At 52.7% G+C, this 23,799-nt stretch overlaps 1 protein-coding gene across 2 annotated transcripts in view; it reads right to left on the reverse strand.

The window, feature by feature from the left end:
- Nucleotides 1–23,799, reverse strand: part of NUP210 (nucleoporin 210) — a 111,781-nt gene that overhangs the window by 68,494 nt on the left and 19,488 nt on the right. The window contains exons 2-12 of one of the 2 annotated variants that reach the window (XM_053599557.1): nucleotides 22,560–22,696; nucleotides 21,245–21,376; nucleotides 16,402–16,498; nucleotides 13,635–13,785; nucleotides 11,288–11,420; nucleotides 7,191–7,349; nucleotides 6,503–6,571; nucleotides 5,037–5,143; nucleotides 3,852–3,992; nucleotides 2,876–3,013; nucleotides 1,347–1,502 (exon numbers count right to left, since the gene is read on the reverse strand). In XM_053599557.1, coding sequence (XP_053455532.1) covers nucleotides 1,347–1,502; nucleotides 2,876–3,013; nucleotides 3,852–3,992; nucleotides 5,037–5,143; nucleotides 6,503–6,571; nucleotides 7,191–7,349; nucleotides 11,288–11,420; nucleotides 13,635–13,785; nucleotides 16,402–16,498; nucleotides 21,245–21,376; nucleotides 22,560–22,696 — 1,420 coding nt within the window. Of the gene's footprint in view, nucleotides 1–1,346; nucleotides 1,503–2,875; nucleotides 3,014–3,851; nucleotides 3,993–5,036; nucleotides 5,144–6,502; nucleotides 6,572–7,159; nucleotides 7,350–11,287; nucleotides 11,421–13,634; nucleotides 13,786–16,401; nucleotides 16,499–21,244; nucleotides 21,377–22,559; nucleotides 22,697–23,799 lie in introns of those variants that run through there. The other variant, XM_053599558.1, reaches the window with a different exon arrangement.

The following is a 23,799-nucleotide window of genomic DNA, read 5'->3' on the forward strand; positions in this document are numbered from 1 at the left end:
CTGGGGAAGAAACACCCCAGGCACAGGGACAGCCCATGCAAAGGTCCTGAGACACATGCCCGTTCGGCACATTGGCGGAACATAAGGCCAGTGTGCTTGGAGTGCCGTGAGCAGAGACAGCGGAAAGAGACACAGTCTGAGAGGCAGAGGGCCAGGTCACACAGGCCTGCTGGGGAAACTTCAGAGGTTCACTCTGGCCTCTATGTACCAGCCAAGCCAGGTGACCCATGTAGAGATGGCGGCTTGAACCAGGGTGGTGAAGGGTAGGTGTTGGTCAGATGTGAATGATATGCTTGGATGTTCAGCTGACCAGAGGTCTGGAGAGGGTGAGAGAGGGAACAATAGCTCACATGCACATAAAAGCAAACTTACTGCACTCTGGGTCCTGTCCTAACTATGGGCTCTCTGAAGCCACTGCACCTCCTGTGAAGAAGGTGCTCTTGCCAGCCTCCCTCACCTGGGCCAGAGCCTGGCCCCAGAAGGAGAAGGAGCCAGCCCAAGTCGCAGCATGGACTCAGAAGCCAGGACACACACTGCCCTCCAGGAACCATCCTCAGGCTGGGTGAAAGGTGGCATGTTTACTGAGCAGAGGAGGAAAGGTGGGGAGGGCACGAGGGATCCCAATTTATTCCAGTATTGGGCCATTATGCTTCTCTACAGGACCTCCATTAAATACTGCTCTCTATAGGAATCAGACCTGACCTTAGACAGATCTCATAAGACTGCATTAGCCTGTCCACCCACGTCCCCAGTGCAAAACAGGCTGGGAATACACACTAGGCTGGGACTTCACTTTCTGTCCTAAATGAAGGGATGAGAAGGGTTGAGGCCAAAGCACTTGTCAGGTAGGGCTTGGGGTCAGGGCTGCAGGGGGGCTGGCATGGGACTACCCCAGCCCCACCTGCTGCCATTGCTGAGTTGGTCCCACATTGTACAGGGTCAAAAGCCAGTGCAAGAAACATGTACTTTACCTAAACAGGAGTAAGGAGGGGACCAGCTCCCTTTCACTATGAATTTACAAACCCAGTGCTCCATGGCCCTTCCAATTCAAGATTCCTATCTTTCAGGTCAGAGGAATTTTCTAGAAGGGCTCTGTGATAATCGCATGTCTTCTGTGTTCTCTGGTCGCCCCCTCCCCCCCGCCCCACCCCCTCGCTAGAAACCCAGGTCCATGAACACTGGCCCTTCTGGTCCCATTGCTGCCTGGTATGAGATGTCCTGTCCCTCTCCCTGATGTGGTCACCCCCCTGCCTGCTGCTCACACCAAGGACAGGACTGAGGGCTAGAGGGTGTCCTGAGCGAAGCCCGAACCTCCCACAGGGGCTGTGCCGGCCCTAAGCTCTCACCTTCATCTCGCCAAAATGGAGTGGGTTCTGGACATCGTGTGCCTGGATCACACTGAGTCCAGTGTCACTGCCCGTGGTCATTACACCCTTGACGGTGACGGTGGCAACCGTGTAGCTTGACGAGGACCAGCTGAAGTTCCCACTGCCGCCATGAGCCTAGGGAGAACCAGACGTTGTGATGTCATCAGACGTTGTGATGTCATGGGGGAAGCCAGAGGGCCAGAGACGGCTGTGTGCTGCACACGCTCATAGCCACCCACCCATTCCCGTCCACACACGTTCATGCTCACACCCATTCACATTCACACTCACAGGAATCCACATTTATTCCAGTATTGGGCCATTATGCTTCATCTACAGGGCCTCCATTAAATACTGCTCTCTCTAGGAATCAGACCTGACCATAGACAGATCCCATAAGACAGAGCTCACACTCCCCCACCCTCACACACAGGTCCACACACACACACACACACACACACCCTCACTTACTCTCCAAACTCGACACACCCACTCACTTCTCACACACACATTCCTAATCACACACACACGCTCATAGCTGTGCAAACACTCAAACACATTCTCACATGCTCACAAATATGCACACACACACTCTGCCTCTCTCATACACACAAGGTCAGTATGTGCCACATGGGAAAACGTGGCATTAGCCATTGCCTGGGTGGAGATTCCCTTTACCTTCATCCCATCCACCCGGTACCATTTCTGGGCCTCATATTCTGGGGACCTTGAAACAGATACACGCAAACACTCATGACAGGGGCCCTTGAACCCCGTGGAACCTCTCAGAATTCAGGGTGGAGTGGGAAGAACGCCTGGCCACGGAACCACCAGCAGGACAGCTTGTGTTCGGTGACCAAACACAAGCTGCCCCAGCACACGCCCCTGCCTGTCCCGGCTGGGAAGTAACAGCCATCTCTCTTCCCCCCAGATCAGGGGACACAAGCCAAAACCCAAGAGGCCAGGAAGGTGCCACATGTGGGAGGGCAGGGGAGCAAACGTCAGTGCACAGACAGAACGCCTACCCCCCTGCCGTTACTCCAGGGGGCCAGCAGGAATGGCCAGCCCTGCACTGGCCACAGGACTCAAGCCCCATCTGGGGCGAGTCCCTGCTGGCCAGTGCCACGAGGAAACATGAAAGTCACAGCAATGACACTGACACCTGGTCTGTGACAGGACTAGAGATATTTTTCCTTGAATTTTTTCTGTATACTGCTTTCAAAAAACAATTTTTAGAAAAAGAAACGTTAAGTGGAATTCAAACCTGCATTCCAGCATTTCCTTATTATACGTACGTTATCTTCTCTTTCTTTTAGGTTGTTTTTTTTTTTTTCATTACCAAAATACATTGTTATGATGGAAACTTTAGGAAATAGAAAAACTGTAAAGACTCCCTGATTCAAAATTCTGACCACTAGAGTGTAATATTACAACGGAATGACAAAAAGTCGCAATCCCATGGAAACACCCCCAAGAAGGCAGGCACCTAGAGATGGGGTCTCAGATACCTTTATCGTGTACTGATAGGCACCAGTCTTTGGTTGCCACGGAAACGTCAGGATGCTGGGTTCCAGGGTGATGGGGATGTGGATTTCCACCTCCTGTTGGTTCCACACGGGCACCTGCAGCATATGGACCCCTCCATCCTACAAGGAGTAAGGTTGCCACACGTCACCATGACAACCAGATCAGCAGCGGTTTTCCCAGTAACCAGGCCCCACCCCTCCCTTGGGATCAGGCCACAGAGGTGGACGTCAGACACCTGCAGCCGTCTTGGTCTCCACAGGCATGGCTTGTCAGGGCTCTGGAGTGGTCACTCCCATTGTGCTGCTTAACTGAACTCTTCAGGGCAGCCCTGACAGCCTGGACATGGCTGTCTCCTCAGTTACAGGTGGGGTAACTGAGGCGTGGAGAGCTAAAGGAACTTGCCCAAACCCCCAGAGCTGAGGCAGCCTGCTTTGGCAGGAACTGTCCGGCACACTGGACTGTTTCTTTCTGCTACAATCTCTTTCCTTTTACAGGTCTGGGGATGTTTTGTGCAGGGTAGAAAAATTAGAACACCTGTGCCCATTTTCCAATCCACAAAATACTGCTCCCACCTAAAACTGACTGGCCTTTTAATACAAAGGGAAAAAAATTACTTTGTGGGACCCGAGCAGCCCAAACAAAGGAGTGCTGGTGGCTCCCGGGTGGAGCCCAGCTGGGCATGTGGGCCCGACACCTGGGTGTCCATCCCGAGCCCTAGAAGGCACAGGCTACTTTTACAGGGCCGGGGAAAGGTGAGGAAGATGAGTGCCCTGGCCTGCCATGGGAATAGCAACGGCCCCCAACCCCGTGGCTCCAGGAAGCCAGGACAGGGGCACAGCCAGGATGAGCTCAGAGATACCAGTTCCCCAGGGCTCACGACAGCCTGGGTTGACATTTCTGCCTAGGGAGGCAGGATTTGTAGGTCAAGGGGATAGAGAAGGGGCTGGGCCAACTTGCCTGGTCCACCACAGATGTGAGAGCTGCTTCAATGGCTGTCTGGCCACTCTTCACTGTCCGGATGTGATGGTATGACCCATTCTGGGACGATAAGAGCACCTCAAAGAACTCAGGAGGAAGCACTGGTTCAATTCGGATGTTCTGGAAGGTGAAGCAGGATGGGAGAGAAGTGCTTCTGATGACTTTGGATAATCACGACGTGGGCAAGAAGCTACAGGACCCCAAAACAGAAGCCAAGGCAGACCAGGGGGCCCTCAGGGGCTCAGAGGCCTCCAAATGCAGGTGATGGGCTAGACGAAGCCCTGGAATGGAGCTCTGATCACTCTGGTCTGGGAACCCTCGGGGGCCGCCCATGGGCTTGGGACCCACAGGGAGGGAGAGTTTCAGCCCTTATGTCATGCTCAAGGCAGCTTCAAGCCTACTGTCAGCTGCCTGATAGGCCCTGAGGTCTCAACAAGAAAGTACCAAATATGAAAAAAAGACATCAAATCCCTTTGTTAACTTAAACACACACACACACACACACAAAGTGATCATGCCAGCCTTTGTTTAACAGCATGATGAAAGTGATGATTTCTGCAAAGAAGTCAAAAAAGAACCTTGCTTCCTTCTCCTAAAACCTCTAGCACCACCTGGAAGGTCCCAGAGGTTCTAATGGGCCAGGGAATTTCTCATAGGGGACAGAAAAGTGGCTGAGACTCCTCCAGCCTTTCCTGTCTGACACCTCTTTCCAGAACCAGAAATCTAACTGAAATTGGCTTCAGTCAAACAGTGACTTATGGGAGGGTGACAGGTACTCCTGGGGCCAGAGAGACAAGGCCAGGAAATGTACCCTGATCCTCTGCAGAGCAGGAGAGCCGAGTCTGAGCCTGTGAGATCCCCAGCTCCAGGAGAAGGAGCAGAGGGCAGTGGGCAGGGGCCACCTCCCATCCCCACCTCCTTGAGACCTGCTGTCATGGCACCCACTCCCCACAGCCCTGCAGGGAGGCTGTTGATGGGGCCAGTATGCTGATTCTCAGGCTCTGGAGATGCCCCAGGGCCCCCGCAACAGTGTCTGCTGTACACCCAGAGCACCACCAAGCAGATGGCCCTCCTCGGTCTGCTCGCCTGGGGGCCCCTCTCAGAGCAGCTGCCTCAGGAGACAACCCCACATCATCATGCTGCCAGGACCAAGCGAGCACTCACGTCTGACAGGTAGACCTTGTTGCTGGACTTGTCGAAGATTTCGATGGTGATTTCGTACAGGCGGTCGGTCTCAAGCACCCATCTGTCACCAGGGTGGATTGTGAACCCTAAAACAGACAAGTAGGAGAGCCTTAGGACTCTGGCCTCAGGCACAACAGGGGTGAGGAAGAGGAAGGAACCAAGCACCAGCAGCACAGGGGTCCCACAGCTATTCTCCTGGCTCTGGCTTGGAGATGGGCTGGGTGCCAGAGGCCTGAGTGGATTTCCCAGCACTGACCCTGAACAGGTGCTGCTCTGCCTCCTCAAGGGCTCATTCAAACTCAATGCTGTCCTTGGTTAGTCTGCTCTGAACCCACAGAACATCTACGCCCTGAACCACAGTAGGTCTACAATCTGATGCCACAGAGGGTCTGCTTTGAATCTTTAGCAGGTCTGCTCTCTATGTCCCCAGGGACTCCGCTGTCTGGGTCCCCAGGGGGTCTGCTCTCTGAGTCTCCCAGGGGGGTCTATTCTCTGGGTCTCCAGGGGATCTACTCTCTGGGTCCCCTGGGGGTTCTGCTCTCTGGGTCCCCAGGGGATCTGCTCTCTGAGTCCCCAGGGGATCTCTTCTCTGGGTCTCCAGGGGGTCTACTCTCTGGTCCCTGGGGGATCTGCTCTCTGGGTCCCCAGGGGGGTCTGCACTCTGAGTCCCTGGGGGGGGGGTCTACTCTCTGAGTCCTCAGGGGGTCTAACTCTCTGAGTCCCCGGGGGGGGGGTCTGCTCTCTGAGTCCCTAGGGGGTCTGCACTCTGAGTCCCTGCTCTGAATGAAGGTCTCTGCTAGCAGGTCTCTGCTCTGAATGAAGCCTGGTACCAAGCGCCCTTACCGTGAGCCAGCCCTGCCCCCAGGCCTCTGCCCTCGGCCCACAGCACCTCCTTGCTGGCCCCGTGAAGCCCTGTGCTTTCTCACCTCCACACCATGGCCTAAGCTGTGTCCCTGCCAGGACACCTTCCCACAAAAGCCACTCCTGCTGACAGAATGCCTTCCTGAAATACCATTTCTCAGATTCCTCCCTTCCTCTCTCAGGCAAATGCCTCCTCAACCTCCCTGCCAAGGTGCCTCCCTGTCGTATCGCTTTAGGGCCCTTCTCTAACTCAACTGACCACTGGGCCCATGACTTGACCCAGTAACAGGTCTGGGCAAAGCCCCAGTATAAAAACAACTATGCTCCTCTATCCTCCTCCTCTCCTGGCTGAGCCTCTCACCTGCCCTGCTCTGGTCTAGGTCCCCTCTGCCGGTACTGACCAGAGGAGGGCTGGGGAGTGGCCCAGGCAAGGGTGGGGCTGAGTGCTGCTGGCTCCAGGCCTCACAGGTGGCAGAGCTAACCAGAGTGAAGCATTTTCTGCAGGATTATGGTTTTTCTTTCTTTTTTAAACTCACGTGGTCACAAATGAGCAGCATCCAGGAGGCCCAGAAGGCCACACTCACCCAGATATCCGGGTTCCACCACGTAGATGGTGCTGTTGGGTAACCTAGAAGCACCCTTCATGCGAATACCTGAATTCTCAATTAAGGAGGACACACGGCAGCAAAGAAACCGGATGGCAGGCTTCAGCGTGGCTCTGATGGCCCCGTTACTGCCGAGACAGCACCCAGATAAAAGGAAGGATGGAACTCCCTGGCTTTGGCCAAGTAGGGCAGAGGCACTCTTTAGAATCAAAGGCTACACTGCATTTTCCTTGCTGGCAATGGGGAATTACTGCAGAGATGCTCGAGACCACACAGGGGACAGGAAGAAGTCTGGGATATCAACCACTTATATGCTACCATGGAAACACCTCTGCCAGGCCCCCTCTGAGAGGCTGCAGGTACCAGAGAAGTTTCCGGAGGTGACGAATGACACTGGGCTCCTGCCGTCACCTCCCACCCTGCGAGCCTCTCAGGTGAGTCACCCATAAGCGTGAGCAATTCCACTCGGCAGGGCTATTTCAGTTCTTTCTGGTTTTCAGACCAGGGAGGAGAAACAGGGCTATTTTTAGCCTTGCCTGGATTTCAGGGAGAAAAACAACTTGACTTCAAAACGGCAGACCTGACATGCCTACGCGCGCGTGCGCGCACACACACACAAACACACGAGTGCTGCACCTGCATACACACAGGCCCAAGAAGAGGATACTCCTGTGGCCAAGGACGAGGTTGCTCTGACCCAGCTGCACTGCGGTGACCGTCGATGTGTCCTGAGCCAGGACAGCCACAGGCCGGGCAGGGTCTCCTTGGGGGCCCGGGATGCTGTTCTGAAGCTGCAGCTCATACTGGTCAGATGGCATGGAGAGCTCTGGCCACCAACCAGCGAACACGCAGAGGGGAGAGACAACAAAGACGGACAATGTTAGAACCCAATATGCTGCTCTGAATCCTAATTCGGCTGCTTAACTTTTTTTTTCCTTAATTTTTTCAGTGCTTTACATTTTTAAATTATTCTCCGTGACCGTGGACAAAGTTGACACTCCATGAATTTTCGGGGGCAATCTGTTTTTTTCTGTGACTGCTCTAACCTATTTTTTGGATTGTTTTTTACATTAACCATAATCTTCTGAATAAAATTGCCAAGGGCTTGAAGAATACTAACATCAGGCCATTTCTGAGCATCACTGAAGTGAACTCTTTATTTCTACATCCATGGGGACAGGCGGGGGTTGGGGGCTGCTCTCACTGGTTCTGTCCAGCCTCTAGGGGTTTTCAAAAAGGCTCTGGTCTCCCTGGGGCTAGGTCTGCAACCGAAAACAACAGACTCTGCTGCTGTCCCCACAGCCTTCAGGGTCTCCCACGCTGCATCTGTTTTGCAGAAAAAACCTTGCCCAACCTAAGCAGCAGTGAGACTCCCTCTTCCTCGTCTTTGAGTCGCCCGGCCAGGGGTGGGGCTGTGATTCTTGCAGATTACGTACCCAGTGTTCAGAATATGGCAGCAGTCTATTAGGAATGAATGTTATAATAAAATAGCACAATTGCTCAATAAACCAATCTTACTTTATGCTGCTTAATGAAGCACTAGCGTCCTCCCTTGTTCACTTTGAAGTTCTCCAACTGTGTAAAGGACATTTCGGGACATGAAAATACTGATACTCAAGGGGCCTTACATGGCACAGATGTAACCCTCTTTGCAAAACCCTAAGACTGAAAATAAGGAGCTTTTTTACACATACTGCGTAGATACTCTTTTTTAAGAGACAAGACTCTCACTCTGTCACCCAGGCTGGAGGGCAGTGGCATAGCTACAGAACACTACAATCTGTAGCTCCTGGGCTTAAGCGACCTCCTGCCTCAGCCTCTCGAGTAGCTGGAGGTGTGTGCGACCGTGCCTGGCCTTGAATACCTTTTATGACATAGACTTTACTCCTTTCAAAAGACACTGGATATGGATGTCTTCGCAGATGTTAACAGGCACTGTCACCATCCAGTTTCTGGCTCTGCTCTCTCAGGCCACAGAGGAAAGCTGCTCTGGGGCCCCTAAGTGCCCCTGCATGCTCTGTGTGAGCTGCTGTCCCCGAGGCTACCCTTCTGCAGGCGGAGAGGCCCATCATCTTCTAGAAGACACTGACTCTGCCTCTGCTGGTCCCCCGGGGTGTGTTTCTGATTGTTGGACCCCCCCCACCCCTTCCCCCCATGGAGGCACTGAGGATGACCGCGTTGCTCCTGGGGAGGTGGGCCTGAGTCAAGAATGACTGAGAGCTCACCCACCACCCCAGCCTCTGTCCCGAGCCACGCCACACAACCCCAGGGACATCAATGCTGAGCAGCCGCAGCTCAAGTTGAGTGTTGGGTTCAATGTCCCTCAACACCTCAGTCTTTGACACACGAACCCAAGCCCAAGTCATGTTCCTGCCAAGTCTTCCAGGCCTGGAGTATCTTATTTCAGTGACTTCCACCATTCCAGCCCCTCAGGTTCTTTTCAAACACCAATTCCATCAGCAGGCATGTCCTTCCCACATTTTGTTAGGTCTGATAATTTTATTACTGTGCTAGTTCATGTCTGCAGACAATCCAAAGGCCTGAACTGAGAACTGAGGATTGAGGGTTAAAGACAGAGACCCAGGACCCCCGGCCAGATGCCCCACCCTGGGGCAACACCAATGCCCCTGCTAGAAGCCCCCAGACGCCCTCTCCTCCTCTTTCAGGCCTCACTTGCAGACATGATTGGACTGACTGCTTTCCTACCCAACTTGTCTGCCAACTCCAGGAGGGCAGGGATTGTGTGGGCCTGCTGGCCACTGTATCCCCAGCACCCAGCAAAGTGCTGGGACAGAGCAGTTGCTCAGGAAACACGTCTGCCACCAAGACAGCGGCCAAGTGAAAAAAAGAAGGCAACAGAAACAAAATGTACAAAAGAGAGAAAGAAGAAAAAATACATTGTTAAGGAAATAAAACCAAAAGATAAGTAAAATGTGAAGAATTAATTTGGGGGTCATTATCCCACATTCTAAATCGACATAACCATCATCCGACCCAGAATCCTCTGAATTTACACTCTGATGTGAGGCAGGGATTTGCTGACACTCGGGTTCCCTGACTTTTCTGTCTAGTAAACCTATTAAAAATGACAGTGATATAAATTATGCCTCAATTAAGAAAGAATCCATCTATAACAGTGGTTCTCAACCTTCCTAATGCAGGGACCCTTTAATACAGTTCCTGTGGGTCGCAACCCACAGGTTGAGAACCGCTGATCTGTAAGAATCAGGGAGTTTCTGTTGGTGGGTCTTGTTGATGGTGAAGTGTGGCTCAGCCCCACTCGATCCTCCCAAAGCATTCCATCCATTTGGAAACCACTCCAGCACCATGGTAACCGACGCCACCAGTCACACAGGTGTGTTTATTTTTGGAGGACGTTTCCGCCTCATTCCCCTGCTGATGCAAGGGAGGCCGCTTGCCTCTTTCCTTCTTTTATGTGCTCCAATTCCTGAGCCACAGCTGTGCCAGATCAGTGATCAGACCCATAAGTTTTCTAGGGAAAGTAGCTCCTTTGGGCCATGACACCTGAACTGACTTAGGGGGAGCTCTTTATAAAATCAGCCCATCCCCTCTTCACCACGCTGGCTCTGTCCGCCCAGTTGGGGCACAGTTTCACTCCCCTCGAGTCCCATGCAAAAGGACTATCTAGCCCTTTTTGTTATTCTTAGCATTTTTCCTTTGGGAAGACAGGGGCTAGATTGATTCTACAGGGGTGACAGAGGCCAGAGAGCCCATCAGCTCAGGTCAAGCTGCTTGAAGGCTTCAGTGCCTGCATGCCTCCCAAACGCTGCTCTAAACCAGCAGAGCAGCCCTGCCAACGTGGCAAAGTCACCTGAGCACACACATGCCCGAAGCCCTTGGATAGACGGGCCCTGAGCACAATCCTCTTGTGCCTGAGACCCTTGAGGCTCTGTGCTCCAGCTGTTTAACACAGGTAGCTTTAAATAAAACAATAATGACTCTGATGGGGGACTGGCACTCCATCAGGAACTCACCATCTAAAATGCATCACAGGCACTCAGCACAACTCCACTCAAATCATTGTGTTGCCCTTGCAGCCCAGGCAGAAAGGCGTCAAGGGCCCCAATGAGAAAACGAGCCTTGGAGATAGGAGGTAGATCGCCAAAGCATGCTTGGACCAGGGGCGACTCCCAGTCCAACACAAAGCCCATAGCTCTTGGCTTGCTAACCCTGAAGATTGCTATGCCCCAAATAATTGAAGGCACGGACCCAGATATTTGCACACCTGAATTCCTCACCACATGACTCACGACAACCAGCAAGCCAAGCATCTGTGGATAAATGAACGGGTAAACCAAATATGTATCCATATTATGGAATATGATTCAGCCATAAAGAGGAGGGATATTCTAACATACCCTATGATGGGGATGAACACTGGAAACACTAAGCTAAATGAAAGAGGCCAGGCACAAAAGGACAAACGCTGCATAATCTCACTTACGTGAGATTCCCAGAGAAGCCAAACCCACAGGGATAGGAAGTAAAGTGGAAGGTGCCAGGGGCTCGAGAGAGGGCAAATTAGGAACTACTGTTTAATGGGTACTCAATGTTGGTTTGGGAAAACGAAAAAGGTCTGGAGACAGGCGGTGTGATGGTTGCACAACACTGTGAATGTGCTTCATGCCACCGACGCACATACTTAAAATGGTTAAGACGGTAAATGTTATGTTATGTGCCTCTCACCACAATCAAAAAGGGGTAGGGGAAGCGCTTGCCACGACTGCTGAGTCACTGACTAACCTGTGATTTTCCCTTGACGAATCTTCTGCACCTTGTAGTGAATGGACGTCCCCACCATCAGGTAGACGTCGTACGCAGGGTTCAGAAGGATGTTCTCTAGGATCAGCAGCCTGACCTCTGCGGGGCGTACATTCTTGACACAAAGAAAGGGGTAGAAACTGTGAGCTGGGACTGGGGAACAGGGGGATCGTGTTGGCAGAGAAGGACAGGATTTTTTTTTTTTTTAAATATGGGAATAGGGGAGTTAAGAGTAAAGAAACATGACGTCACTCCTAACCCCCACTTTTGGACCCCAGAAAGCCCAGGGAACCCTGTATGAAGGCAAGGCACACAGGCAAAGGCCATCACCAAAGCGTACTGAGCACGGGGTCCCTAACTGAACAGCACGCATGTCACATCTTGGTTGTATCGACAATAATTAAACAGGAAGAAGAGGAGCCAGCATGCACTCCATGGGTGCTATGGCCACCAGGACGTCAACTTCTCTCCCCACAAAAGCCCTGATGTGCATGGAGGTTGGGAGGCCCAGGCCAAGCTGCAAAGGGAGGGAGGCATGTGTCTGCCATGAGCCCTCAGCCCATTTGCCTTGGCCCCTTCTCCTGCCAATGCTCATCACCCACCTGTGGCCTCCTCCTCAGGAAGACCTGCGAGACTTTGCAGTGGGCCAGAGACTACAAGGGGTCCTGCCTAGTGCCCACCATGGGCCTGCACCTTTCACCATCCCTGGCCTATTTGATAGCCCTGTAAATTGCAGAACATTGATGTCAAAGCAAAGGACTCGCACCCACAGAACTGCAAATATGTTCTTCCTGGCAGAGGCGATGGCTGTGGTCCTATGGGCATGGGCCCTTCCACATGTCTGTGCTAGTTCATCTCAGCGTCCTTAGTGGCTTGTGCACGTGTCGGCTCTTTGGAGTCCCCTCTGAGCCTATTGTTACATCTTACAGGGCTCCTAACAATAAGCTAAATAATATCTTTGACACATTAAAAAGAAAAAAAAAGTGTGGGCGGCACCTGTGGCTCAAAGGAGTAGGGCGCCGGGCCCCATATGCCGGAGGTGGTGGGTTTAAGCCCAGCCCCAGCCAAAAACTGCAAAAAAAAAAAAAAGAAAGAAAGAAAAATAAGCACACCAAGCTCCTACCACAGGCCAGGCTCCGTAGTGGGCAGGGAAGGACCTTCGCTGACCCCAAACAGGACAAGTAGCTTGCCTTTCCAGCCCAGCAGCTGGGCCAGTCCCTATCCCAGCCCTGGGTGCCACACAGTCTCCAAATACTGCCTGAAGAGCCCTATGGGATTAACCCCCATGACACGGCATGCCCCTAGTCCCCAAAACCCTTAGGTCTCCCAAATGACTGGCTGAACCACTAAAAAGTGATTCAGAAAAGGACTTCTCCTGGTCTGCTGCTTTACAAAATCAGATGGATGGCAAGTGAAGGGCCGCAGTCTTCTTGCCTATACTAAGCAAACAGAAGATTACAGGGCTTATCATGAGGTGGATGGGGGTACGTTCACCCACAGGAACAGGGAAGAGCCAGGACCTTGGCTGAACCCATTCCTCACTCTCCTTTCCTCGGCCCCAACCCTCTGAGAACAGGCTGTTGGTGGGGACACAGGTTCTAGTAAGGCTGGGACAATGTTGGGCAGGCTGGGGTGGGGGTGACTGTAAAGAGACTGATCCCCTGCACAGCTGGGACCCCTGGGCAGCAGTGTCAGGGTCTAGGAGAGTCAGCATAGAAGACACCTGGCAGCCTCTAGCTTTTTTTTTTTTTTTTTTTTGAGACAGAGTCTCACTTTGTCACTCTTGGTAGAGAGCCGTGGTGTCATACCTCACAGCAACCTCAAACTCTTGAGCTCAAGTAATTCTCTTGCCTCAGCCTCCCGAGTAGCTGGGACTGCAGGCGCCCACCACAGTGCCCAGCTATTTTTAGAGACAGAGTCTTGCTCTTGCTCAGGCTGGTGTCGAACCTGTGAGCTCTGGCAATCCACCTGCCTTGGCCTCCCAGAGTGCTGGTATTACAGGTGTGAGTCACTGCATCCGGCGAGCCCCTAGCTTTTGTCAGAGTCCCACGTGCATGGGTGTGTCCCCCTAGGAGGACGGGTGGCAGCTGTGGAAAAGAAGCTGGTCACTGGGAATACTCCTGCTCTTAGACCTCCCTGGAAACTGAGAATGAGCAAACTGATTGCAGAGATGGTGCACCTCTCCCTAAGCCATGGTCCAAACAAACAACAATATAGACTCCCACGTGAAGTCACGGTGGAGCATCTCACTTCCTCCAGCCAGTGAATCGAGGGGTGTAAGCGGGAATAGCCCCAGGGAGCCCAGAGCCTCCCTGCAGCCCAGGCCTACCTTGTAGACAGCCTCCTGAATGCGGGCCTTCAGCTTGGAGCTCCCTGTCTTCATCCCGGACACCAGGATGGTGTCCCCTTGCTTGGCTGCCTTCTCCATCTCAGAGATGTAAGAAGGAGGGGTGTACGTGGACTCCAAGAAAGTGAGGATTCTGGGGGAAAAGAGTGTTGTCAAAGTTCACCAGTCAAACCTGAGCACAAGGTCTGTCGGAATTTAACATGACATTCACTGCCGAGGGGCCAGATGCGGAGATGAGCAAGGGGTGTGCCCCCAGTCGAGGCTGCTCAAAGACATGTCCCTATAGCTTCCTACCCCAGAACTGCCGACGTTCTTGTGAAAAATGCAGAATCTGGGCCCCTGGCCCAGGCTTTGTCTGCAAGAAACCTGGGAATTTGCATTATATCAAAATCCATAAACAACTGAAATCTGAGGACCAGATAAATCCAAATCCCAGCTTAATCCCAATGGGAAAAGTGAGGCCCACGAGAATCAAGGGGCAGGCCCAAGAACATAGCCCTCCCAAAGAAGTGTCAGCAGTGCCCCCAGCCTCCCCACCTGCCCAGTGTCTGGCACTGGGGAAGGATGCAGGGTGGCCTCACAGCTCATTCTCCCCAGGGCAGGCTGTTGGGAGGAGCCGGGCATTTGGGAGGCCCTCCAGAGTGTGGGCTGGCAAGAAGGGCTGGCTTGAGGAATCCTTCTGATACAGCTTCTCACTTCAGCCTGGGATTTATCAACGAGCCCACCATCCTGCCTGAACAAGAGCAATCTGCCGGCCACGCTTCCATTCCTCCCAAGACCACCAGGCACCAAGGCACATAGTGGTTTATTTCCTCTCCTGATTCTGCTAGCTGTCATGTGCTGAACTGAAGAAGAGCCCGGGGAAATCCTGTTCCAACCCACCTTAGCGTCCTGGATTTCATCTCGACATTTGGCTCACATACTGAGCTGCCTGGAAGCTCAGGGAGACTGGCACGGCAAGAACTGAGCCTGGTGGCCCAGAAGGAGGTGAGGATGGGTTCTCCCCGAACACGTGGAGTGCACCAGGCCCTAGACACTCATCCACCTGCTACCCAGCCCAATGGCCCCCAGATGGGTTACATTCCCTAAGGCCACAGGCAGGAAGTGACAGGGCCAGGATTGGAATCCAGATCACTCTGACTCTATGGCCTGTGTCCCCAGCTCTACAAAACACCAGAAACTCCAAAGCTGGAGACAGTTAGGAGTGAAGACCAAGCCCCCAAGGAGCTCTGACCCCACTGAAGGTGACTCAGCTGACAAAAGCAGGAGGGTGTGAGGACATCTGCCTGGTGATGGTCACAAGCTGAGCAAAAAAGCGACTTCACAGTGGGGAGCCCAGCAGACATCACCTCACCCAAGTGACCAAGTGACCACAGTGGCCACCACCAGTAATGGGGCCAAACGGAATTGTGATCACAGACAACTAGAAGAATACAGACTCTCCTACGGGAGACATTCCTGCCGAAGATATGAAGCTCAGAGTCTGGTCACAAGGGAACATCAGATAAACCTCAAACAAGGGACATTCTATGAAACAACTGGACAGTCATTTACACACAAGTGTCAAGGTGTCAAAAGTCAGACAACGACCAAGAGACTATCCTGGGCTGAAGGAAAAGAAAACAGGACAACATGCAGCAAGTGACTCTGGGCTGGGTTGGAGTTTTTTCTTTGTTTTTTCTGCTAAAAAGAAAAGCATTTGGACAATCGGCAAAACCCAGTTGAGGTGGGAAGACTGCAGGTGTTCACTCCCTAACTTAGACAACTCTGCTGTGGCTATGCAGGAAAATGCCCTTAGCACCAGGAAGTGTACATGGTTAGAGGGAAGCCATGTTTCATTCTGGACTAATAAATTGAGTATAGGCTTAAAATGGTCACAAAAATGTACAAAATTAAGTCTTCTTTCCCAAAAAGGAACTGGACTCTTTAAAAGGTTATTTAGCAAAGCATGGAGCGATACGGTACAGTCAGGATCTTGGGCCTGAGCCAGCACTGCCAGAGATCCCCCAGCAGGGTGGCGCCCACATGGTCAATGGCTCTACTTCTCTGGCCAACACGCAGTGACCACATGCCACACGGCTCCTTAACACTCAGAATGTGGCCTGTGCACCTCCGATGTCACACTCCATTTTGCCTAACATGCAAGCGCACAGCCAGATGGGGCTCACAGCTACCACCACAGGCCCCAGCTCAGAGTCTGCCACTCACATGTCCCAGCCATGCAACACAACTGCCCTCAAGTTGCAATTTCTGTGACTGAAAAACAGAAAGAACAGCGGCACATGCTGCCCATGTGGCTGCTGGGAGGATGACACAGGTCAAGGCACTTGGCATCTGCATCATTACGAGCCTGTCTGCTGGGGACGCCAGCCTGCTCCCCCTGAGAACGACTGTCTCCCTTTTACCTTCCCCAGTGGAAGTGCTGCCCTCTGGGGCCACCCCCATTTCCCCGGCGCCCTGAGACAGCTTCCCATCGCCTGTGTCGCCCCATTTCTGCAGCTGGACGTCTCTGACAACTTCCCACAGCACACGCCTAGGCAGGCCATGCAGTGGCCAGGCTCCCATACACTGTGCATGCACCCTGTCCCCAGTCAGGCATGAGGGCTGTCTAATGTGGCGGGCATCCCGGGGCTCATCCAGACTCCTTGCTGACAATGATGAAAGCCCCCATGGACAGTGAGGGGCCCTTGGATGTGCCCCCACCTGCCTCCATTCAGCGGGCATCAGGCCCAGGGGAGGCAGCCCTTACCGTAGTGCATTGTGGGAGTCTGAGAATCTGTCTGCTTCCGTGTCCTTCACAATCGTCCAGTCAAACACCAGGCCAGCCAAGGTGCTAAATGTGTTCCCTGCAGGAGCCAATGGGGAGGCAGAAATGCATCGCAGTTAATTCCCGGGGTCAAGGGAAGGACCACACTCAGCACCATTCCCCTGGCCATGACCCCATTTCAGGAAGGGGAAGCTGAGGCTGAAAGGATGAAGATGCTCACTCGTGGTCATGTGAGCAGGAGGGGCTGGGTGGAGATGGGACTCAGGCCTGTCTTAAGGGAACGCTTCTGTCTTCACCACCCCCCTGTCTTCACCACCCCCTACCTGACTGCTCACCGCAGGACTGATGGAAACCTGAGCCATTCATTTCTCCAGATCTCCGAGAAAGCAAACCCCACCCCCCACCTCCTCCCCAAAATGAGGGGTGAGGGGCAGTCTCTGACCAGCTGGTCTCCCATAACTATTCTTGGGACTCCTGGGGTCCTGGGGTGGGGGAACAGAGAGCCAGGCCCAGCCTCTCTTAGCTCTGATGTCCTGTTCTGCTGTGTGCGAGCCTTTTGACTCACCATTTCAAACAAGAAATACTACAGGCAATACTATAATCTCCATATGCTCTTGAAAAGCCTGAAGCTCCAACCACCTGATGCCCAGAGACTGGCTCAGCCTCTCTAGATGGGATCATGTTCTGTGATTTGCCATACTCCCAACACACCCTACTGTACCACCCACCCCAGATCCCTATGTCCACTCCCTGCCTGGCCAGCTCCCCAGACAGAGGCTCGGGGGTCCAGAAAATCTTTTATTATAGTGCAAAGGGGGAGGCATTTAGAGTCACGTGGGCCTGGGGTCCCGCCCCTCTTCACCCCCACCCGCAGCTCCACAACATCACAAAGGCTGAATGAAATGGTGCTTAGCCCACACTCTAGAAAACTCTGCTGGCTTTGCCATCCCTCCTCAGTCCATCTTTTAGGAAGGAGGCCTCTCCTTCCAGGCATCTTTCCATCGGTGTGAGCATCTGAGCAGGGGAAGACAGACTCCATCTACAATGGATACTGGTGCAGGAAGGTTTTTTCTTAGAGGTCCAAGGGAAGATTCTGAGCAAATGAAAAGTCTGTGGTTTCGCAAACCTCCAAGCACTCTGAGCAAAGTCATTTATCTTCCTAATACCCAGGAAGATGGACACCAAAATCTACCCCAGCAAAGTACATTGGCTACAAAAAACCTAGAAGTCCTCTAGCCCACCCCTGGGATGCTGTGTTCACATTGGACAGGGGCTGAGACCCCCTCGCACATCTCAGGCACGAGGATGTCGCCACCTCCCGGCACAGCCCATCTCTCTCTTTAGCAGCTCTGGCCAGGAGAAGCTTCTGCCTCAAGCTGAGCTGAAATTAGCTGCATATAAAGCAAAGCCAGCCCCAATTCCTGCCTTCCCAGTGATTGAGCCAAGTTGGCTGACTCCGCAGTGAGGATGCATTTCCCTACGTTCATATTAGATTTGTGAAACAGTGATCAGAAATTCAGTTTAAAAGCCTGTTAGGCAGTGTACTCCCTGAACACACATCCATGCAAACACCACCAGTGTGTCCTAAACACCCACCCTGGGCCTTCCACAAGGTCAGCTCCAAGCACCCCCATGATGTGCCTAGGAAGGTTCTCTACAGCTCTCTTAGAGACAAGGAGATGGAGGCGGGGAAGCCCTAACAAGGAGTCCCTTACCAAGGAAAACAAAGACAGGAAATCCTATCTTCAGACACCTCAGTGGCTACCCATGCAGGGCTTTCACCCTCTGTGCTCCCCTAGCATCTCCTACAAATTCACCACATTCAAATGAAGAGTTGAATGTGTGATGATTCCAAGAGCTGAAAGTACCCTTGGGCTTCTGTAAGTTACCAACTCTGGCAAATGCACACGCAGGACAGTTACGTGATCCTCGGGCCTCCGTAAGTCACCAGCTCAGGCAGTGCACACACAGGATGGCTGCATTATCTCCAGTGCTTGGTGCAGATGGGCATCCAGAGCCCCTTGTTCACAAGGCAGGGAAAGTACTAGACTTGAGTGGTTGGAAGGAAGCAGAGGACACCCCCAGCACAGAGCCAGCTCAAGGAAGTGCTCCCAGAGGTGTTGGGATACCCAGGCTGAGTGCAGACCCTTGGAGGCACTCAGAAGCCCCCTGAAATGCAGTGCACACATGGGCCTACCAGCTGCTGGGCCAACACCAAGCCCCTGCTGGGCTGGGCTCCCCTGTGGCCAAGTCCATCTGGCATTTCCCCTTCTGTAGCCTGCTGCAAACAGATGGCTCCTACGGGAAGGAGGGGGCAAAACTTTTTCAACTGAACTTGTGACTAACGTTTGCTTTTTTCCATTCAAAAAGAAGCTATTAATAATCTACTGCGTGGGGTGGTGCCTGTGGCTCAAAGGAGTAGGGCGCCGGCCCCATATACTGTAGGTGGCGGGTTCAAACCTGGCCCCAGCCAAAAACTGGAAAAAAAAAAACAAACCTACTGTGTCAAGAGACAAGAGCCCTTCCTGGACCTTGAAGCCTCACAGACAAGTGCTACCTATTATTAACCAGGAAAGTCAGGGGTCCAGTCCCCAGGGGATCCATTCTTGCTGTCATGGTCCCAGGAAGATCACAGGAAAACATTAAGCAATTCAATCAATTTAACAGACATTTACCAGATGTCTGCTGGGCCCAAAGTCCAGCGTCAGACACAGAAGCATGACCCCAGTTCTGTCCTCCGGGTGCTGAACTTAACAAGACACAGTAGAAAATGCCCCATCCCCCAAGGCAAAGGCCAGTAAAGAGCTAAGGGATGCCAGAAGGGAGGAAACAACTCCAACCTTGAGCAGCCACAGAGGGCTTCCTGGGGGAGGAGGGGACACCAAAGAGGGAAGGCCCAAAGTAGTCCAGAGCAGAAGCTGGTAAACTATAGCCTCTTAGCCAATTGAGGACAATTGCCTGTTTTTATAAATAAAGTTTTATTAGAACACAGCCCATATATGTCCACATTATCTATGGCTGCTTTAGTGTAACAGAGGCAGAGCTGAATAGTTGCAATAGAAACCATACGGCCAGCAAAGCCTAAAATATTTACTATCCAGCCCTTCACAGAAGTCTGCCAACCCTTGGCCAGGAGAGTCAACTCTAGGGCCAGGCTGGAGCTCAGAGTCTGGCTTGGCTACACATTAACTACATGTCTTTTCTGTGTGTGGGTGAGTGTGCGAGCACGCACCTGCCAGCAGGGGGATGTCGCTGCTCTCTATGCCTAAGTTGTCCAGTCACCGCAAAGTTAGGGTATGTGACATGCTCAGAGGAATGCCTGGCAACAGTGTGGGCTTAAAGTTCAGTCTTTTTGTTCCTGAGAACAGCTAATGATCACCCTCAAAGTCCTGCACAAACCCCTTCCTCAGCTTCCCTCTGCCTTGAGACAAAGGACGAGTCCCACGCAGTACCTTCACATCCTGTACTCACCCCTTCTACACTTTAGGTTCCTCGAGAACAGAGCGGCCTTCCCTTCCTGGCAAACTCCACCTTCCTCAAGGCTCAAATTAACATCTTGTCTCCAGGCCTCTCTCCTCAGTCTGAGTCCTGGGGCAGTGGCCAGGCCCTTCCTTCCCCTGTGGCACCCTTGATGCCTGGACAGTACCCATACAAAGTGCTCAGGAAAACACCCTCTTGTTTACTGAGCACCCACAAGCACTTTGCATATTTTTTCCTCCTTTTTTTATTGTCTGGGAGACATTGAGGGTATAAAGACTTAGGTTACGCTGATTGCATTTGCTAAGCACTTTGCATATTTCTCATCAAATCCCCACAGTCCTCAGGGCAAGTACCACTCTCCATCGGGAGCAGAAAGCAGTCTCAGAGGTGGAGAAGCTCGTCTGACAATGAATCCACGGAGGAAGGAAGCCTCTCGCAGTTTCCCCACAGCAGTGGCTTGCACCCGACCCCCACCCCCACCCCAGCTTGCCCCTGTGACTACTGATGTTTCTGGGCCAGGGATGCCGCCAAACATTTTATAACACCCTGGACAGCTCCTACCACAAAGAACTACCTGGTCCAAGGTCAGTCGATACTATCTAGTCTAAGAGGCTCTGACCTAGAAATTTCTTTTAGAAAGGAAGGAAAATAGAATAGTCAAAAAGGTTTCAAAGACAAAGGGAGACTTGGTTTGGACTTGGGAGTTTGGGAAGATCATCATGGGAAAGACATCGTTTGCCTTTTACTTTCTTCAGCAAGAATCTTAACCTGCAAAATTTCCCTAATTTCCCATAAGAGACCATCAAGAACAACCCTAGCCCAGAACAAGCCACTGTTAAACTCTGGTGAAGTGAAGATATGAGGACCGTGCACTAAGCTGGCAGCAGAGACATGTCCCGGTCCACCCATGCATGCCCTGAGGTCTCGACCAGGAAGCCAAAACCATCCCCGAGAGCCCAGCATTGAGCGTGCCCTGCTGCCAGCCTCCCCTAGCTGCCCACGCCGGGCTTCCCTGAGACGTGCTTTACCAAGGACCCAGACTTCACAGACAGAGTCTGCCTCCAGGGCTGGGGCAGCTCTGAGCTCAGAGGCCCTGCTGCAGACACCCCTGAACATGAGGAGTGTCTGTGGTTCAGCCACTGAGGGCCTGGGGCCGGCCTCGCAGATTGCTCCTGCCTCCTCTACATCCCCTCAGCACCAAGTTCACCTTCCTGACAGGAGTGGCCCTACGTGGAACAGCAGGGCTGAACATAAGAGCAGAGAAGAACAGAGAGACTCTGGTCACAGTGGGAATGACAACCTAGAAGCAGGTCCAGGAAACAAACAGGCAGGGGGGTATCCTCACCTTCAGAATCCAGAGCCTGGATCTTGAGCTCCAGGGGTGAGTCTTCCAGGTAGAGTTCACGGGTGGTGGAGACGATCTGAATGCCGTGGATGAGGTCAACAATGGCATCGCAGCGCAGGACTTGGCCTGTGGCTGGAGAGGCAGACAGGAACAGGTCAGCACTGAGGACTGTGCCCTGGACACTGCCCCCAGGCCAGGGATCTTACACTCGGGCAAAGAGGGCAGCACTGGGCCCCTGCTGAAAGACAACACAGACCGCCAGGAAGTGGGGGCTTCGTAGGCATGTGCTCTCCCCACCTCCTGCTTTTCTGACTGGAGCACCAGCATTTAAAGCCGTATGCAAAAACACAAACTCCAGGAAAATTTAGCTTTGTTCAGGATGCAGCCACTATGTAAAGGACAAGGGCTACAGCGGGAGTCAGCACCCAAAAGAAGGTGATACTGTCGCTAAGCCTGGGCCCCACACTAACACTGCAGATCGCACTGGTGTCTTATGTTCCCGTTTTACTTACGTTGTCCCCCTTTTACTTACATAAGACAGTCAGCTGTGCTCTAGAAGGGGTGTGTGGACGTGTGTGGGTTTTTTTAACTTGCTCCAGAAGAAAAATATGTGAATGGCATTACCCAGGGAACTGTTAAGTGTAAGGGCAGCAGCATGAGCTACAAAATCAAAAATCATTCTGGGCATTCTCCAGGCACCATATGAAAATACCCATGCACAATGCCGTTTTCTTGGGAATCAATATGGACCCTGTGTATCAAAAGCCTTATAAACATCCATATGCTGCAACCCTGTAAAACTGAGAATCTATCCTAAGGAGAAACAACCTAAAAGAACCCCAACACGTTTTCTATATAAAAACATTTATTTTTGTACATGACACTGAAACAAATATCTGAAAATACTCTCAATGCCCAAATGCTCACAGGACAACCTCCCAGAAAGAATGATATTTGGCATTAAAAATAATTCTGTGATAAAATGGAAAATGTCCTATATCATGGTAAGTGGGGGAAAAGCATGACATAAAATCATATGGTTGTCTAAGTATTTTAAAACCACAGTGGTAAATTAGATACAGGAAGGGAAGAGGAGTGATTTGAGGTTGAGACAACTGTCTTTATTATATTACCAACCCAACAAGAGGTCAGAAAGCCAGTGTCCACAAGGGAGCCGGCGGCACAAAGCGCTGGCTCAAGGGCCCAGGATGGCAGCTGCCTGCTGGCACCTGCCCCCCGACCTGGGTGCCCTCTCAGCCAACACAAGAGGGGCTCCAGCAGCTCCTGGGCTGGGGGCAGCACCCCGAGTGCTTACTGATGTCCTCCGCCAGGATGATGCTTGTGAGACGGGCAGGCTGGGTGAGGCGGGCCTGCACCACCGCCTTCTGGGAGCACTGGTGCTCATCCAGGCCCAGAGGCTCAATGCTGGCCACCTCCGGCCGGGTGGACGACCTGCAGAGGAACAAAATAGCCTTTACTCTCCAGGGCTATACTACAGGGCACAGCTGGGCTCAGATGCCAGAGCTGTGGCATCTGGCCTGAACCAAACCCAGAATAGAGGTACTGAGCCCCAGGGCAGCTTCCAACCCAGAAAGGAAGGAAAGACTTCTATAGCCCGAGGGCCTGGGGCCAATGCCCTTGGCTCCCCAGGAGCAAACTAAATAGCAGGCCCTACACCTGGAGGAACAACCTTGATGGCACGGCCGCTGTCCAAGACTGTTGTACACGCATGAAGTCCTGTGTCAGGAAGGAAACTGCTCATGGAATCTGCTGAGCTCACAGGTAGCATGAGGAGGGTACCATAGGTCTCTCTAGCCCAGGCCTGGCACGCAGCAGGCTCCTGGACAGCAGCGTCTGTCCCCAGAGGGGCTCCTCAAACCCGGAATGGAGATTGTGGAGATTGCTAACTGTGATAATGGCCGTCACCCAGTGCCAGGGCATGTGGAGCCCACATCAAAGGCAAGGTGGGGAGCCAGGCAGATAAACAGCACCTGCCGTTGCCGCTGTCTGCGGACAGGCACTAGGGAAGCCTCTCTGGGGGTTCCTAGGAAACGCTGTGCAAGGGTGAGGGTGGGTGAGGCCATGCTGTAGGCCTCAGAGAGGTTCAGTGTGACCAAGGTCCAGGGAGGGGTCCATGGAGCAGAGTGCCCAGCATTTGTCCCCAGCATAGTATCCAACACAGCAAGGGTACGGTGGGCTTTCTGGGTCCCCCCAATCTTTGCCTAAACTCATTGGAACCCCCTGAGTATTCAGGGGGAGACATAAAAAACTCCTGGCACTGAAAAACAATAGTGTGGAATACACCCAGCAGACATCTCCATGTCTCCTTCGTCAAGGGTCCCTTCCTGAGCCAGGTAGGCCCAGGAGGCATCTTCCCACACACCTGAGCACGCTGACCACTCAGCGCCACCTGCAGGCTCTGGGCTGCTGGCAGGAAGCCTGAAGGGCCCAGAACATAAACCTCACCCACCAGCCCAGGAAATCTCAGGCCCTAATGCATTGGTGGCCCCCCAGTGATTTCTTTAGAGATCCAGGGACAAGGACAAAGTAGATCT

The sequence above is a fragment of the Nycticebus coucang genome, chromosome 8, assembly GCF_027406575.1.
Source record: "Nycticebus coucang isolate mNycCou1 chromosome 8, mNycCou1.pri, whole genome shotgun sequence".
In the NCBI taxonomy this organism is placed as follows: domain Eukaryota; kingdom Metazoa; phylum Chordata; class Mammalia; order Primates; family Lorisidae; genus Nycticebus; species Nycticebus coucang.